Source organism: Thamnophis sirtalis, unplaced genomic scaffold, assembly GCF_051295495.1.
Source record: "Thamnophis sirtalis isolate CommonGarterSnake01/CBP01778 unplaced genomic scaffold, rThaSir2_p1.2 scaffold_3, whole genome shotgun sequence".
Lineage (NCBI taxonomy): Eukaryota > Metazoa > Chordata > Lepidosauria > Squamata > Natricidae > Thamnophis > Thamnophis sirtalis.
The window spans coordinates 123,902,002-123,918,346 of NW_028261383.1; the positions used below are offsets into that span (position 1 = coordinate 123,902,002).

Genomic DNA, 16,345 nt, shown 5'->3' on the forward strand with positions numbered 1-16,345 from the left:
GGGTGGGGGGCGCCCACCTACAAGACCAGATAGTGCAGGGACAGTGAACCAGACAGAATTGACTCACAATATCAACTGGTTGGAACGCAGGGCAGTTCGCTTGACCCTAGAAATATTTCACCACTCTGTCAAGGACAGACACATTCCAGCCCCCCACAGACAATATTGCATCCAAGGCCCACTTAAACAGACGGGGGGACCAAGTCGAAGGCCCTCATGCGGGAGGCCAAAAGGCCGGGTCAGTGGGCCGAAAGGAATGTTCTCTCCTTAAGGGCGGAACATATAGCGGGGGTGGACAACATCAGAGCCAATTGGCTCAGCCGGGCAGAAGTGGACAACTCGGAGTGGAGATTGCACCCGGCGATCTTCAGAGAGGCGATGGACCACCTCAACCACCCGGAAGTCGAGCTATTTGCCACCCCCCACAACACCCAGCTCCCAAGGTTTACGCCAGGTACCAAAGCCTGGGGTCAGACGCCCTCCTAGGCCCCTGGCCTCGGGTTCTGCTCTACGCTTACTCACCCTTGCCCCGGATTCCCAGGGTCATCCAAAAATTCTTTGGGAGGGGGCGGAGGTGGTACTGGTTGCCCCCTATTGGCCCAGGAGGCCATGGTTGGCAGACCTTCAGTCGCTATTGGGGGACAGAGCGCAGAGGATTCCTCAGGATAGGCTCTCCCTTAGGCAGGGGTCACCCGGAACCCCAATGGCTCCAATTGACCACTCGGCGGTTGAGCGGAGCATCCTGAAGGAGGAAAGACTTTCCATCAAGGGGATAGAGCCCTTTGTGCTCAGATTTCTTCAGGCAGGCCCGGACAAGGGGTTAGACCCTAACACGTTTAGGAGACAAGTCTCGGCCATTTCTCAGCGCTTCTATGCGGTAGAGCCCAGGCACTCAGTCAACAACCTTTGGCAAGGCAGTTTCTGAAGGGGGCATCCAACCTCACACCACTCACGATACACAGGTGCCCCTCCTGGGTCTTGCATAAAGGGCTGGGTGCTTTAAGGGGGCTCCATTTGAACCATTGCGAACAATGTCTCTAAAGTTTTTAACCCTTAAGGTGGTGTTCCTAGTGGCCATCAAATCTGCCAGGCGGACATCACAGCTGCAGGGCCTGTCCATGGAGGACGACCTCTGCATCTTTCACCAGGACAGAGAGGTGCCGCGGCTGGACCCTTCCTTCATTCCTAAGGTGGGTTCACGTTTCCACAAATTACAGGACCTGGGTGTGCCCAATTTCTGTCTGGATCCTGCTCACCCCCTAGAGAAGAAGTGGCACACCCTAGACAGAACCTGCCCAAAGAGAAAGTCCGAGGCCCGGTTGGTCTCCTACCATCTGTGGTCTCTGGGTAAAAAGGTGACTTCCACCACAATAGGCAAGTGGTGAGGACCTGCATTGCTACAGCCTACCAATCCCAGGGCATGCAGGCACCAAGCCCCATCACAGCACATTCCACACGAAGTGCAGCTACCTTGGCATCCTGGGCTACACAGGCCTCTTTGGCGGAGACATGTAGGGCAGCCGCAGGGTCTTCTTCCTCACCCTTCGTGAGGAACTACAAGCTGGACTCCTTTGCCTTGGTGGAGGCTTTGTTTGAGCGCAGGGTACTACAGGCTGTCCACAGGGCAAGGGAGACATCTCACCAGGCTTAGTTTGGCCAGGGGTCTTCAACTTATTACCCACCCTAGGGACGTTTGGCTTTGGTACGTCCCATCCTGGATACTCCTCCCCCTCACTATGGAGAAAGGGCGTTGGTACTTACCTGATACGCCTCTTCTCATAGTGGGGGGGGGAGTATCCAGACCCCCCCTGTCATGGTAAGGTAACATTTACTAGGTTGGTGGTTGTAATAACATGATCAAAGTAGGATTCAATAAAAAGTAGAAACCTTAACAAGGTCTGGAGTGGATGGTTCAACGAGTCGGATAGAGTTCTTTGTCTACAAACTGGGTGGAGCCTGGTGGACCAGAGGCCACCAGGCCTCTGGTCCACCAAGAGCTCTGATGACTCAGTTCAATCAACGAGAGGATAAAATCAACCCATCCTGGATACTCCCCCCCCCCCACTATGAGAAGAGGCGTATCCGGTAAGTACCAACGCCCTTTTCTCCAGTGTCCTGCTTTCTTCCACTAACTAGTTCAATGCTGGACTTAGGCGGTTCTGCTTGCTTTGTGTTTCTACATTTCTACTCTGTTTTTATCTGATACATTAGAGTGGGGGTGTCAAACGAAGCCTCACGCAACAGTAACGTGATGCGGTGAGTTTGACACCCATGCATTAGAGCATTTAAACAAAAAGCCAGAACTGTTTTGCAATGCTGTTGGCTTCATTTTTTTGCTCCTGTACCAGGCTTCACAAATTCTGTTGTGAAAAGGAAGCGATAGAATTAAAGAATATAACATCATTTTAGGTAGTCTTCGACTTAACAACTACAATTGGGACCCTAGTTTAGATTGTAAACAGGGCAGTTGCATGACCTTTCTTGCCACGATTGTTACACAAATCACTATTGTTGTTAAGCAAACCATGCAGTCATTAAGCGAATCCAGTTGTCCCCGTTGATCGCTTGTCAGAAGCCAGCTGGGAAGGTTGCAAATGGAGATCACATCACTTCAGGACACTGCAACTGTCATAAATACACGCCAGTTGCCAAGCATTCACAGGATCCTCTGACAGTCATAAGTGTGAGGACTGGTTGTAAGTCATTTGTGTCAGTGCCATTGTAACTTCTGATGGTCTCTAAATGAATGATTGTAAGTCAAAGATCATCTATGTAGGAGACTCGCCTGTAATTACTGATATTGCTAGTTGATTTTAATTGGTATTGTGATGTCAGTGAGCTTCATGTATCTTGTGGAAGTGGGTTCTGGCTGTTGTATTCCTGAAATGCTTCCTGTCAGTTTGGTTGAATTAATTTATTCATCTTTGTTTTCTAGCTTCAAGAGGAGAAGGTCCCAATGGAGCCTATGGTTACTCCTACATGCCAAATGGGGGCTATACCTTCCCACCACTTGCAACCAATGGGATATATCCTCCTCCTCCTCCTTCGGGATACCCTTATCCACCACCACCACCTGGTGAGTTTTGAAAGTAAAAGGAGGCCATTTTTAATTCATGTTTCAGTTAGAAATATATTAGGGAAACCCAGTGAGGCTCACTGTTTCATCCTGATTTTCACCTTATTTTCAGTTGTCACCCTAACTGGCAACTCCCTTGTTAAGTTCTACTGGGTAATATATGGTTCATCCTTGTCCCAATACTTCTCCATACCTTTCATAGGTTGATGAAAATATTCAGACAAGGGAGCCAATCTGGATAAGTTGGAAGCAATTAGCATGGTCAGAAATATATCTGAAATAGCTCTGATTTCTTCTTCTTCTTCTCCTTCTCCTTCTCCTTCTCCTCCTCCTCCTCCTCCTCCTTCTCCTTCTCCTTCTTCTAAATTGGGCTCTTTAATGTACCTAAAAAGGTCAATTTGAAGGTGGACATGTCAATGAAACTGTGGTTTGTCTCAGCTAATTGTTTTTGCAGTTCTGTACACTTGTCTTTTTACATTGTCCTAGAATTGTATCCTGGCCCACCAATGGATGGTGCTATGGGATACATGCAGCTTCCGCCTCCTCCCTATCCTGGGCCTATGGAGCCACCTGCTGCTGGCCCAGATCATCCCACCACTCCAGCAGGTAAGATGTTTGCACAAAGGCCAAGAAAGGAAATTTTCTGAAGAATGATAGATTGGCGCAAAGCCTTTGAATCAGGGTTCACATATGTAGCCTTTCTAACTTGTGCCTTGCTAGTATGTTGGTATACTACTCTGTTATTCCCAACCAATACATTGTGAAGGCACCAGATTAGGAAAGGTTGTGCTAGTCTTAGCAAACCACATTAGCATTTGTTTTGTTGACAAAGCCCATTTAAAAGAAGACATATTTTGGAAAGCCATTCTGTAGAGACGTAATTTTAACTTGGATGGCTAATTTCTAAAAATGGTTCAATTGAAGACCTCAAACTAAATCTATTTATAAATGAATTGCCTTTTGTTATTGTCAAGCTTCACAAATGCAGTTTGTAGAGATAGCAAAAAGGTATTTTGTTCACCCTGTGTATCACCAATAAAAAGGCAAAACATCCAGCAAATTTCACCAAAAAATAAACCTAGGAAGGGCTGAGTTTTCACTAAAAATTGTAGGTGGTTAATTCCTAGAAAGAATAACAGCACAAGTTTTATTTACATGGCTTTTTAATATAATATGTTTTTAGTTAATTGAAAACAAAATAAAAATAATAACCCACACAGTTATCAAGAAAGAATTAAGAAAAAACATACAAGAAAAAGAAAAGCATGCAGGGCATATATTCCTATACAGAGTGTGCCAAAAGCCAGGCCTCACAGAAGTTTATTATATAAATTACATTGCATGCTTGAATTGGTTCCATTTTCTCCTAAACTATAATTTGACTATAATTTTGTCCAATAGCATAGACTAGGAGTTTTTAACAAATATTACAAAATAAAGAGGAAACTTTCATGGTATAAAATGTATTATTAGCAAAGAACTAGAGAGAGAAAATTTTAGAGGCAAATTCAGTGTGTAGTGTTGGAGTCAGTGTTTGGCAATAGGCCTGTTATTGTTGAAGAGTGGCAGTATGTCAGAGGGTATAATCTTCCTCTTGTGCACAAAGACTACACATCTGCCTGGAGAAGAAGGGAATCAGGAAAGACTTCAGTTTTTTATCCTGACTGTGGCTTTTAGAAACTTTTAGTTTGATTCTTAGAATAGTAAGGGTCACAGTTCTTGAAACATATCCCTGCAGTACAGGGTGGGTTGCTGCTGCCGATTCGGTGCACATGCAATTTTGGGCTCCGTGTGCAGTTGCCCAAAAATAGATCTGTGCATGCGCAGAACATAAAAAAGGGGGGTTCAGAGGTGTGGCATACCTGGGTCACTGCTGGTTCTGGTGATCCAGGCCGGAAAACCAGAACGGTGCTCTGTTTGATATTAGAAGTAGGTGAAAATAAGTCCTTTTTAGCTAAGCAGAATAATCCTATTATTATATGATTAAAGGACAGTAGAGCTTCTCTCCTTACCTTATACTGCATTTTGGGAAATATGAGAAACAAGGTCAATACTGTATAATACAGGAGATGATTGGTTGCTAAAGCAGTATTCCATCTTGGAAGCAAGAATTGGCTGACATGAACTGCTGCATTGTTTTAGCCTTGTCCTTTGAATAACTTTAGAGGACTTCACGGAATTTGAGTAGCTGATTTCATTCCTCTAGGAAAAAACATACAGCAGCTTTGGGCAAAAATGGCAAGAGAATTACAGCAGGGATTATACATTGTATTAAATGACAATGTGATCTGTTTGATTTGATCTAGCACAGAATATGACAGTGATTTGAACATTCAGGTTCAACCCTAATTTCCAGCTTAATAGTTATCAATAAGACTTATGTATTATGTATTTTCTTGAATAAACCAAAGCTGCCTAGAATCCTACACATGCTAAGTGTAAACCATGGTTTTACAAGCCATAATATATAATTTCACCCACCATGTTAAACCACCTAGAGCCATGATGGTGAACCTATGGCACGCGTGCCATAGGTGGCACGTGGAGCCATTTGTTAGGGCACATGAGGCATTGCCTTGTCAGCTCCAGCGTGCATGTGTGTGCTGGCCAGCTGACTTTGGCCTTCTTTTGAGGTCATTTTTCGCCCACGAAAAACTGGCCCTATAGGCAAACCGGAAGTTCGGGAACGGACTTCTGGTTTGCTTGTAGGGCCGGTTTTTGCCCTCCGGAGCATTCAGGAGCCTTCAGGCAATTTGAAGGCTCCGGAGGGCAAAAAACGACCCTACAAGCAAACTGGAAGTTGGGGGGAGGCGGAAAACAGCCCTACGAGCAAACCAGAAATCTGTTCCTAAAGTTCCAGTTTGCCCGTAGGGCTGGTTTTTCGTGCTCCGAAGGCTTTAGGGAAGCTCCTGAAGCCTCCAGGAGGGGGGAGGGGGGAGAAGCTGTTTTCGTCCTCCCTAGGCTCCTAAAAAGCCTCTGCAGCCTGGGGAGGGCGAAAAAAGTGCGCTAAAAACAGGGGGCATGCATGTGGGTCTTGCGCATAGCATTATGGGTGTGGTGCGCCCGCGAGCCAAAAAAGGTTCACCAGCAGTGACCTAGAGTCACATGTGTGAGATAAGCAGCTATATAAGATTGATGATCACAATAATCACTAATATGTGCTGTTGGTTTTTTTTTATAGCTGAAGCTAAGGCTGCAGAAGCTGCTGCAAGTGCATATTACAACCCAGGGAACCCTCATCATGTCTACATGCCCATGGTAACTTTCAAAGCTACATTTAGAGCAAGTGGAAAAAGTGGGTCTCTCTCGGTTACAGCTCAAAGCTTCCACATTTCCTTTCTTTGAAATCACTTTAAACGCTGCTTTCTTGTTTGGTTTTTCCCCCCTTCTACCTTTAACTTTGGTGGGATCTTGTTTTGGGGTCTTTTTGCATTTCACCATCCCAATGATATCTTCCTCTTCTCGTGATTTTTTCTAGAAATTTGCCCATGTATGCCCACTTCTTCTTTCTGTATAACAATCTTCTCCACTTCCTTCTTTCTGATTTCTCAACGGCAGCTTCATTGGCTTTCCTCATATCTGCCCAATTTACTGTCTATATTTGTCGTGGAGGACATAAATATATGTAGGTTCAGATTTTTAAACAAAGAGATGGAAAATGAGGGAGATTACATGTGGTGATTAGGTGTATATAGTTTTACAGGGAGGTTGCACTATTTGAGGATGTTTTATAGAAATTATTTCTATAATTTCCCTAATTATATAGTTAATTTTAATAAGATATTGCAGAGGCTCTATCAGGGGAATTTGATTTGCTTTTTTTTGGTGGGAGGGGAATCCCAGGCCACAAAAGCTTTTGCCTTTGCTGTACCTCTCACAGACAAGAACAGCCCTTAATGCATCCTTGATTGACAGTGTTTGTGAGTGTCATCTTTTCTTTCATCATGGAACTCACAGCAACTTTGAAAGGATTCCCAATGTCTCTTCTACCCAGGCACTAACTCGATCCAAGATTCTTAGTTCAGCAAGTTGGCTGCATTGTATGTCCTCAGACCACATCCAAGGGCCCTTTAGCATGGCTGTCCCTATTGCCTTAAATAATCTTCCAACTTGTACATAGTAGCTTCGTACATCTATATATTGCTATATATTACAAGTTAGCACATGGGTCTAATTATTAGGCAGCATTATTCATTTATTTAACACTGCCTGATATTAGTAAGGGAAAAGTAGGTGCCGAAAATAGATCTTATGGGGAAAAAAAACCAAGCTTTTTAAAATTACACGATAGTACAAGAGAAACCACACCCCCATCAATTTAAGAACATGATTCATGCAGTATAAGTCTAATTTATACTTGTTACATATATGAAGCATAAGAAATGCTCTGCAGTTGAAATATGTGTAATAATAAACTGAAGTTGTTTTTCTCTCTCCCATTTTAGGACCAGCCTCCTCCACCTCCTTACTTTCCTCCAGAGGACAAGAAAACCCAGTAGAGAACCATCATCACATGTTGCATCCTTTATTGCCATGTGGCTAAATATGACAGCGATAAGAGCCACCTTGTCTTCCCCACCCCCACCCTACCCCAGTACATGTATCGCTCATGGACAGAAATGACAGATTATATATATATATGCCAGTAGGAAAGTGTTTCTAATGTTTTCCTGGATTTGGGAATGCACAGACACTTAATACATTGTTCTCCTCTATATGATATAATGAAGGAGTCTTTTCCCCTATCCCACCTTTTAATTGTCCCAGAGAACATTCTTTCTTGAAGAAAGACTACTTCAGCTGAAACTTATCAACAGTTATTGAATTTGGTAGGTGTTGATATTTTAGGTGCTGCCCAGCTTATTCACGGTGAAGCTTCAGAAGAAAATTATCTCTGATCTTTTGATTGGTTCTTCGTTGCATGAACCCTGCCATCCTCTGATTAAGGAAGTTCACTGATCTTCTGACAAATTTGACAGCATGTATTAGACATTTGATTCTACTTGGACAATGGGATTTTCTGCCATTTCTTCTACAAGATGCATGTATGGTAGCACAAACGCTTCACACTATGGACAGCCTTGCGTACTCTCTTAATACCGTGGCTCTTTCAGTTTTACAGTAACAAAGTGGTGGCTGCATAGTTTTAGCCAGGAAAGCATCTTTACCTCTATAGTTAACAGGGTAGTTGATTTGACCAAATGGCTGATCGTCCTACTACTAGGTGATATGGTTTCTAAGAGAAAAAATAGTCGTATATAAGCTTATTTATGTGTTTAGTTTAATATTGCACAGATTTTATTCCTTTAATTTTGAGTGTATTGCAACTTGAAGGAACAGATTTATTTTATGGTTTTCAGCCATCACACTCACTCTGTGTGTGTGTGTGTGTGTGGTGAACATCAGATTACCTTTCAATAACTCTTTGGTTTGACTTCATACATTCAAAGGCTTTGCTAAAAAAAACAGTTAATGCCTTGTAGGGCTTTGCCTCTTTCCTTGAGTACAAGTCTAATGAGTAAAATGCCATATTCAGATCACAATAAGGCAAAAAAAGGTTTCTTGAAACAAAATGTGGGGGGAGGGTAAGAGGTAGGTTATTGGAATTTTCTATGGCAGTAGGTCTTTAGGATGTTTGGCTTCCAAAGATTTTGGAAACTTATTGGACCAGTTGAAATCCTAGTGCTGGCATTCCCTCGTTTGTCTAAAATAATCAAAATTATCTCTTCATTCTTTAACATTAAATCTGATTTGATGCTGAAATTACACAGATATAAAACTTGTAAAACTACATACCCTTACTGCCCTTGATAATAAAAAATACTTGAAATTGACATTTCAAGTACTGCTACTACAAAACAAAAATAAAAAATGGCCTCACAAACTTGGGCCTCCTTTCCCTGTTGCTTCAGCCCAAGTTCTATGTAGTGCTTGAAGCAACACCACTCCTTTCCAACTTTGGGTGCATGTCCGCACTCTCCCACTTGGCAGTAGATACAAATTGCTTCCTGACTTTTGCTCCAGATTGTCCTGGGGCAAAACACAACATCTGGGAACAAGAACATGGCAGAATAGGGGGGTCTTTCTGCATGCTTCTGCAATGCTTAGTTTTTGCTTCCCTGACTTAGCACAATTCTTTTGCTTTTATTAAAATTTATGAACAAGGAGACTTGCATTATTTGGAGCACTTTGCTACACATCTGTAGACTTGAGAGACAGCCATCTCAGTTCAGGTTGGAAGTACTGCAACATAAACATTCCGGTGCTTTTTCAGCATCTGAAAAAAGTGTTGCAGTGCTCTTTCCTCTAGAAACTGAAACACTAACTGATAACTAGGTTTTTCAGTCTGACTACAACATATTTTAGGTTTCTTTAGTACTGTATGGTTTTTTGCAAATGGTTTCTAGCTGACCTATAATATACTTTTTAAAAAGCCATGCATTTCTTTCCCTAGATTTGCTATTTGAATAAAAGTGATATAACCAAATTGTTATATGAAACATCAGTATGTATTTTAGAGAAATTTTGTTAATATGGATGTGAAATTGCCCTCTTGAATGCGAGGTTACCTTTTGATTTGCTGAGACTGAAATAAAACACATGACATCACATTGCTTTGGTTCAGTGGGTCAACCTATTGAAAAAAAGTGATTTGTGACCTGTTTTGACCAGAGGTGGCATTCTGTCGGTTCGCCCCGGTTCTGGCAAACTGGTAGCGGCGGCGAGAGGCTCTGCCCACATGACATCACAGATGCTCTGTGCATGCACAGAAGGTTATGCGTATGTGCAGAGGTGCTATGCAGGAGTGAAACAAGTGCGTGTACCCGCGCTCCCGCTTCCAAACCGGTAACCAAGGTAAGAGAAACCCATTACTGGTTTTGACCCTTATGAATGTTGCAGCATCCCCCTGGTCACTTGATCAAAATACAGGCACTTGGCAACTGGCACGTATTTATGACAATTGTATTGTCCTGGGATCATATGATTGCCATTTATAACCTTTCCAGCTTGTTTCTGACAAAGTCAAGGGAGGAAGCCAGATTTGCTTAACAACTGCATGATTCACTTAATAACTCCAATGATTCGCTTAGCTGAGGCAAAAAAAGGGTTGTAAAATGGGACAAAACTCAACTGCCTTGGTTAGAAATGAAATGTGGGGCTCAATTGTGGTTGTTAAGTCGAGGACTACCAGTAACCTTTTACCTGTCCAGACCTGATTGAGACAGGTAGAATGGCATGAATTGCTATCAGCCTTCTAGAGAGGCTGCCAGCTTAAAGAACCAGTCTTCCTTTTAAGGGTGGGTTTCCCAACTTCAGCAATTTTAAGATGTGTAGATTTCAGTTCCTAGAATGGCCATGCTGGCTAGGAAATTCTGGGAGTTAATTTTTAATCTTTATCAAATTTAGATGCCCCTCATCTCACAGTTCGAGGGGACTCATGAGTGGCTTATAATAAAACACATGGAAGTAAAAACAATTATAAATATTAAAAATAGATTACAATTACAGAAGATTAAAACAAACTGAAAACTATGGGACTAGACTGGAGAGGAGGTGGTGGCTCCTCTTTTAGTCGAAGTACCCATATTTTAAAGTTGCTTAGGCTGGAAAATACTGGTCTTTAGTTAGCCTTTCCACAAAGGAAGGGAACTCGTGGCTCTGTAAATGTTGCTGAATTAGTCCTCAGTTTTCCATACTGCTAGCCATGTTGGTCGGGAAGATTTGAAGAATCAGAGGATCCCTATCCTTGTTTCTGACAGAAGTTCCATTATATTCATAGTGACTAACTTGAATAAGCAGAAATGCAATTATGTACAGTAGGCTTTATTATAAGCGGGCGCATAATCAAGTTAGTCTCCATCTGCCCTGCTACTTGCCACTTTCAGAGAAATTGTTGGTTCTTCCTAAAACATCACTGCGGGGGGGAAAGATGTGTTAGTCTATAGTGGCAAAACAGGTGGAGGAGCCTAATAACACCTTTTCTGATAAACCCATTTTATTAAAAAACAGGCTTTCATCTTCAGCTCCCTTCTTCGGGAACCATGGGACCAACTTGGCACCTCCTAGGTCAGTGTTGGCGAACTTTTTTCTTAGGGTGTGCCAAAATTGCATGTGCGCTATTGCGTGCGCACGTGTGCCAATACCAATTCAATCCTCCCTGCCCACCTGTGCATTGATGCATGAACCCCCCTGCACATGCATGCACTACCCCTTTCCAGGCTCCTGAGGCTTTCCTGAAGCCTGGGGAGGGCAAAAACGACCTCCCCTGTGTCGTCCCCCCCCCCCCCCCGGAGGCCCTCCAGAAGCTGGAAATGGATCATTTCTGAACTTCCAGTTGGCCATTTGAGGCAGTTTTTTCACCCTCCCCAGGCTTCAAGAAAGCCCCCAAAGGCTGGGGAGGGCGAAAAACATCCCCAACGAGCCAACAGGAAGTTTGGCAATGAACCCATTGGGCTTGTTTTTTGCCCTCCCCAGCCTCTGGAGGCTTTCCTGAAGCCCGGGGAGAGCAAAAATGCCCTTCCCTGGCCCTCCGGAACGCCACAAATCAGCTGCGCACGCAGGAGCTGACAGCTGGCGTGCCAGCAAAAATGGCTCCATAGATTTGCCATCACAGTCCTAGGTACTGCTCCCATCTGTCTGATTTGCATGGTGGCCGTAGAGTGACCTCTGAATTTGCTTCAGAGGAAGACTGATAATGCTCCTGTTGAGAATGCTCACAGAGGGGGCTCTACACTGCCCAAAGAGCCTGAAGCCGTTCACTGGTCAAATAACATTTTCATAGTGTGGCTGTTCGATTTCATTTCCTGGTATGAGTCATATGACATTTGCTCCAGTACACCGAAGAGTTAGTGGCCTATAAGCCAATGTAAGCACTAGTAAAGCCAGGTTGTTCCTCTCCTCCTGAGTCTGCTGACTGCCAATATCAATAACTCTTCTGCCATTGTGTAAGTGGGATAAACAATGGCATGCACACCCAAAGGAGATGAGAAGCAACAGCAATACACCCAGAAAGATAATGTCAAGATGGCATAAGACTCTTAGTCATAGTTAACTCATCCATAATTAACTCAGTTTGGGGGATTCACATAACTAATTCCATCGCTTGCATTCATACAAGCTAGGCTGAAATGTGTGTGCGTAGTGCAACTACAGACACTGAATTTGTATAACATTAAATGCACACTTGTAAGATGCAAGCCAGGCAGCTGTGTATTGTTATCCTAATTGGGCAAACCCTGACAATTTTGGGAATCTGGCATCCCTTGCATTTTGAAAAGCGATGGCTTTGGTAGCAATATTTCCATTGCTGGGACCTCTTGCAAAACCTGAATGGCTAAAAGAAACCCATTACTTGGGGTATTATTTACACACAGCATGCACATGTCTCCTCCCTACCAATAATCTCAGAAGGATTTTTATTGGTGTAGTGCTGCCTGTGTTCCTGCCTCATAGCATTTGGCCCAACCCTTTACAGTGAAACAAGTCAATAACGATCTACAGCTGTCAACCTCCCCTGCTTAAGAGGTTTCGAAAGGCACTTGATACAGAACCAAGGTGAGTTCTGCTTTCCCCTTTCTTTCTATCACCATTAGCAAGCTATCCTGCCTGCTCCTGTTAAGCGGGAGCTCAGACTTTAAGCAGGGAGATTGTCCCTATAAAGGGCAGACGCAGTGAAAAGCCTGAAAGAGAGCAGAGCTTGTGAGGACAGGCCACTTGGGTGAGACAGCTAGGGAAGGGCGGGATGCATTTCAGTTTGAAGATCACTTAACCCAGCTGGTCAGATTAAATCAGCACGTGCCATAGGTTTCCACAAAAATGCTAGTGCTTGAGGGGGAAAAACCCAGCATGATGCCAACCTCTCTAGGCAAGTGAGATTATATGCGTTTTAGTCCGCTTCAGACGTATCTCAAAATGTACTTTTAGAAGCAGGTTGCCTCAGTGTAACAAATGGTAGAATGCTACAGACACATTGCAAAACATATTTCTTGTCAAATAACGTATGGTATTAATATTTCCTATTGACAAATTGATTATATATATATTTCCTGTGGCTTGAGTAAGGACAATTTTAACACACGTGTGATAAAATCAGTGTACCCACAGTATTGTGACGTAGTTTACAGAATATGCTAAAGCTGTAAAGTGGCAAACTACATTTGCCTTAGTTGGTCATTTATATACAGGTAGCCTATGTTTATTATTAGCTACCTAATAATTGTTTTGTGAATGTTTACAGTTAATAATTAGCCTCTTTCTTGCTATCTTTCATTTCTCTTTGACATCATTGCTGTTTAAAATTCACCTCTACCAAGGCTATGCCTATATTTCTATAAATTATTAAGTATTATAAGCATTATAAATACCATAAATTATTGTATTTAATTCTAATGCAGTATAAAGTTTCCTTTGTAGACTGGGGTCAATGAAAGTTTATAGATTAATTCAAATGTTAGATTATGTGGAAATCTGGATATAAACTTCACAGACCTAGCTTATCTAATACACTAAACCTTAATGTAGTTTTCTGTTTTTGACCTTGAAGTTAGTGAAATAATCAAATTACTGGTACTTAGTCATCATCTAAAAGTCAATATCTAAGAGTGACCAGTTATCAGTATTTTCCTTTTAAGTCATATAGCAGGAAGAAAAAATAATTGACAAAATTGAATATCCTTCCATGCTATATGATGTATCTTTAGGTTACGGTTATAATCTTGCATGGCTATGATATATCACAGAGTTTATGATCATCTTGGATACCAGTTTAACTTTCTATTAAGAAATTCTACATTTGTTGTTGGTTGGTGATTAGATCACATTTCAGCAGAAGTGATTTTTATTGTGGTGTGAACAACTTCAAATTCCAAGCCTCTTTCTGCCATGTAACTGCTAATGGTACAGAACCCATTTCTGGGGAAAATACTAATAATCAGAGAGCTGTCTTTACCCTCCATAGCAACTATTTTTCCTGGGAATAATGGAGCTCCAACCACTTTCTACAGTTACAAATTCTCAATTTCTTTGAGTTTTTGATGTGATCTGAGATAACTTTGAAAACATAAAGCTTCTTTGGATTTTCTGTTTTTGGATTTTGAGAATAGTAATTCTAACATAGAAGTTTGCTAACCACCAAGAAAAAAACATGTATGCCTTTTTCTGCTTTTAGCAATTCTTTAATCTTTGTTCATAGCAGGGGGGGGTACAACCTGTGAATATCTACTGATGAACAGCTGTTAGAAGCACAAGATCAGATCCTTATGAATATATTAAAATAGATAAATTTACCTGAAATTGTTTACTCTGACTGGCAGTGGCTTTCCAGAGGGTCCCCCGCCCCCAGAAATGGAAAACACCCGAACTTTGGGTAGAGTCATCTAAATGCAACGTAATCAACGTAATCACAATTAAACACAAGGATTTCCCCCTGTTGTTCTTTAAATAAGGACTTCTGTAATATATTTTTGATAACCCTTTGTTTGACATTTTCATCTGGAAAAATCCTCACCGAATTTTGAGTAAGAATTGAATTATTCATGTGACCCTGACTTAAATGCTAATCTTTTATTTCAGCAGAGCTACCATATTTGCACTTTACATTTTGGAATATCTTTGTTGCCATCTAGCACACACCTGAATTTTTGCCTCTAACATACTGTATGTTAGCCCCAATTTTAGATTTACCAGTCCTCAAAATAGGACCAGACAGAATCAAGAAAAAGCCTGAAATTTTTGAGAAAAAGAAATTGGAAATAGGCATGTTTGTTGGAATTATGGATTTGGAGCTGATCATATTGTTCTTTATTGTTGCATATCTTTAAAAATCATGTCCGTGTGCTGAAGGTCACCCAGAGTCACTATGGAGGTGGCCATACAAATGGAATGAATGAACAAACACTCTACATTCTGGATCAGTAGGCCAGTATATATTAGATTTGATTAGCAAATCTCACTGCAATTTTGGTTACTGGTTATCATTGCGTGTTTGGAATGCACACTATGGATATTATATGACTGAATGGGGGGGGGGTGCTTGATCATTTATCACAGGGTTGCCAATCAGGATATAAACTGTAAGTGGAGAAGTCAGTTGGGTCACCCCTCAGCAGGGGTGGGTTCCTGCCAGTTCTAACCTCTTCTATAGAAGAGGTTCCACAAATCTACAGTGCCATTTAGAACCCCCGCCCATCCGCACATCATCAAGATGAAGAGCGAGAGGAGGAATTCTGGGAGTTGAAGTCCACAAGTCTTAAAGCTGTCAAGTTTGAACACCCCTGGGGGTTTCTTTCTAAAGGGTTAGGGTAAGGTGACCAGATTTTCAGATTGGTAAAGAGGGACACCTTTGACTGGGGGCGGGGGGGGGGGCTTGATTAAAAAATTTATACGGAGCAACAAAAATTTTCATACAACGCAAAAATAGTATTGTAATATTTTTTATTTCAACATAACTACAATTTACAAATATAAATTGTAAATGTTGCCAAACATCAAAATTTTGATCACGTGACCATGAGGATGCTGCAATGGTCGCTAAGTGTGAAAATGGTCGCTAAGTGTGAAAATGGTCATCAGTCCCTTTTTTCAATGCCATTGCAACTTTGGTCACTAAATGAACTGTTTGAAAGCTAAGGCTAGCTTGCATTATAATGCCTTATGGTAGCTTACATTTTCAAGAGAGAGAAGCTAAACTCCTAAACACACAAGGAATTTTTCTTTGGTGAATATGCTCTCAGTGTACATAAAGAAAAATAAAATAGAATACATTCATCAAGAATCATAAGCTACAACACTTAGTGATGGTCACTAAAGCCTGGAGGATTGTTCCCTTTGTGCTTCTTTAAAACAGTATATGTTAGAATAGAATAACAGAGTTGGAAGGCACCTTGGAGATCTTCTAGTCCAACCCCCTGCTTAGGAAGGAAACTCTACACCATTTCAGAAAAATGGTTATCCAACACCTTTTTAAAAACTTCCAGTGTTGGAACATTCACAACTTCTCTCCTTGATTAGTTTCCACCCATTGCTTCTTGTTCTACCCTCACGTACCTTGAAGAATAGTTTGACTCACTCTTCTTTGTGGCAACCCCTGAGATATTGAAACACTGCTATCATGTCTCTCCTAGTCCTTCTTTTCATTAGTGGTTCAGGCACCAGACAAGAAATCAGGAGTTTCTAGTCCCATTTTGGACATGAAAACCTGCTTGGATGAAATGAGGCCAGTCACTCTTTTTTCCCCTTCTTTCCTTCCTTCCTCCTTTCCTGCCTTCCTTT

The 16,345-nt window shown here is 42.0% G+C and overlaps 2 protein-coding genes across 2 annotated transcripts in view; both read left to right on the top strand.

Annotated features, from left to right (window-relative positions):
* Positions 1-9,685, top strand: part of WBP2 (WW domain binding protein 2) — a 31,289-nt gene extending 21,604 nt beyond the window's left edge. The window contains exons 5-8 of the mRNA XM_087709911.1: positions 2,936-3,076; positions 3,563-3,682; positions 6,258-6,334; positions 7,522-9,685. Coding sequence (XP_087566037.1) covers positions 2,936-3,076; positions 3,563-3,682; positions 6,258-6,334; positions 7,522-7,575 — 392 coding nt within the window. The 3' untranslated portion in view covers positions 7,576-9,685. The remainder of the gene's footprint in view (positions 1-2,935; positions 3,077-3,562; positions 3,683-6,257; positions 6,335-7,521) is intronic.
* A 1,961-nt stretch (positions 9,686-11,646) lies between these two features.
* Positions 11,647-16,345, top strand: part of UNC13D (unc-13 homolog D) — a 76,393-nt gene continuing 71,694 nt past the window's right edge. Inside the window, exon 1 of the mRNA XM_087709912.1 lies at positions 11,647-12,631. The gene's annotated coding sequence lies outside the window, so the exon portion shown is untranslated. The remainder of the gene's footprint in view (positions 12,632-16,345) is intronic.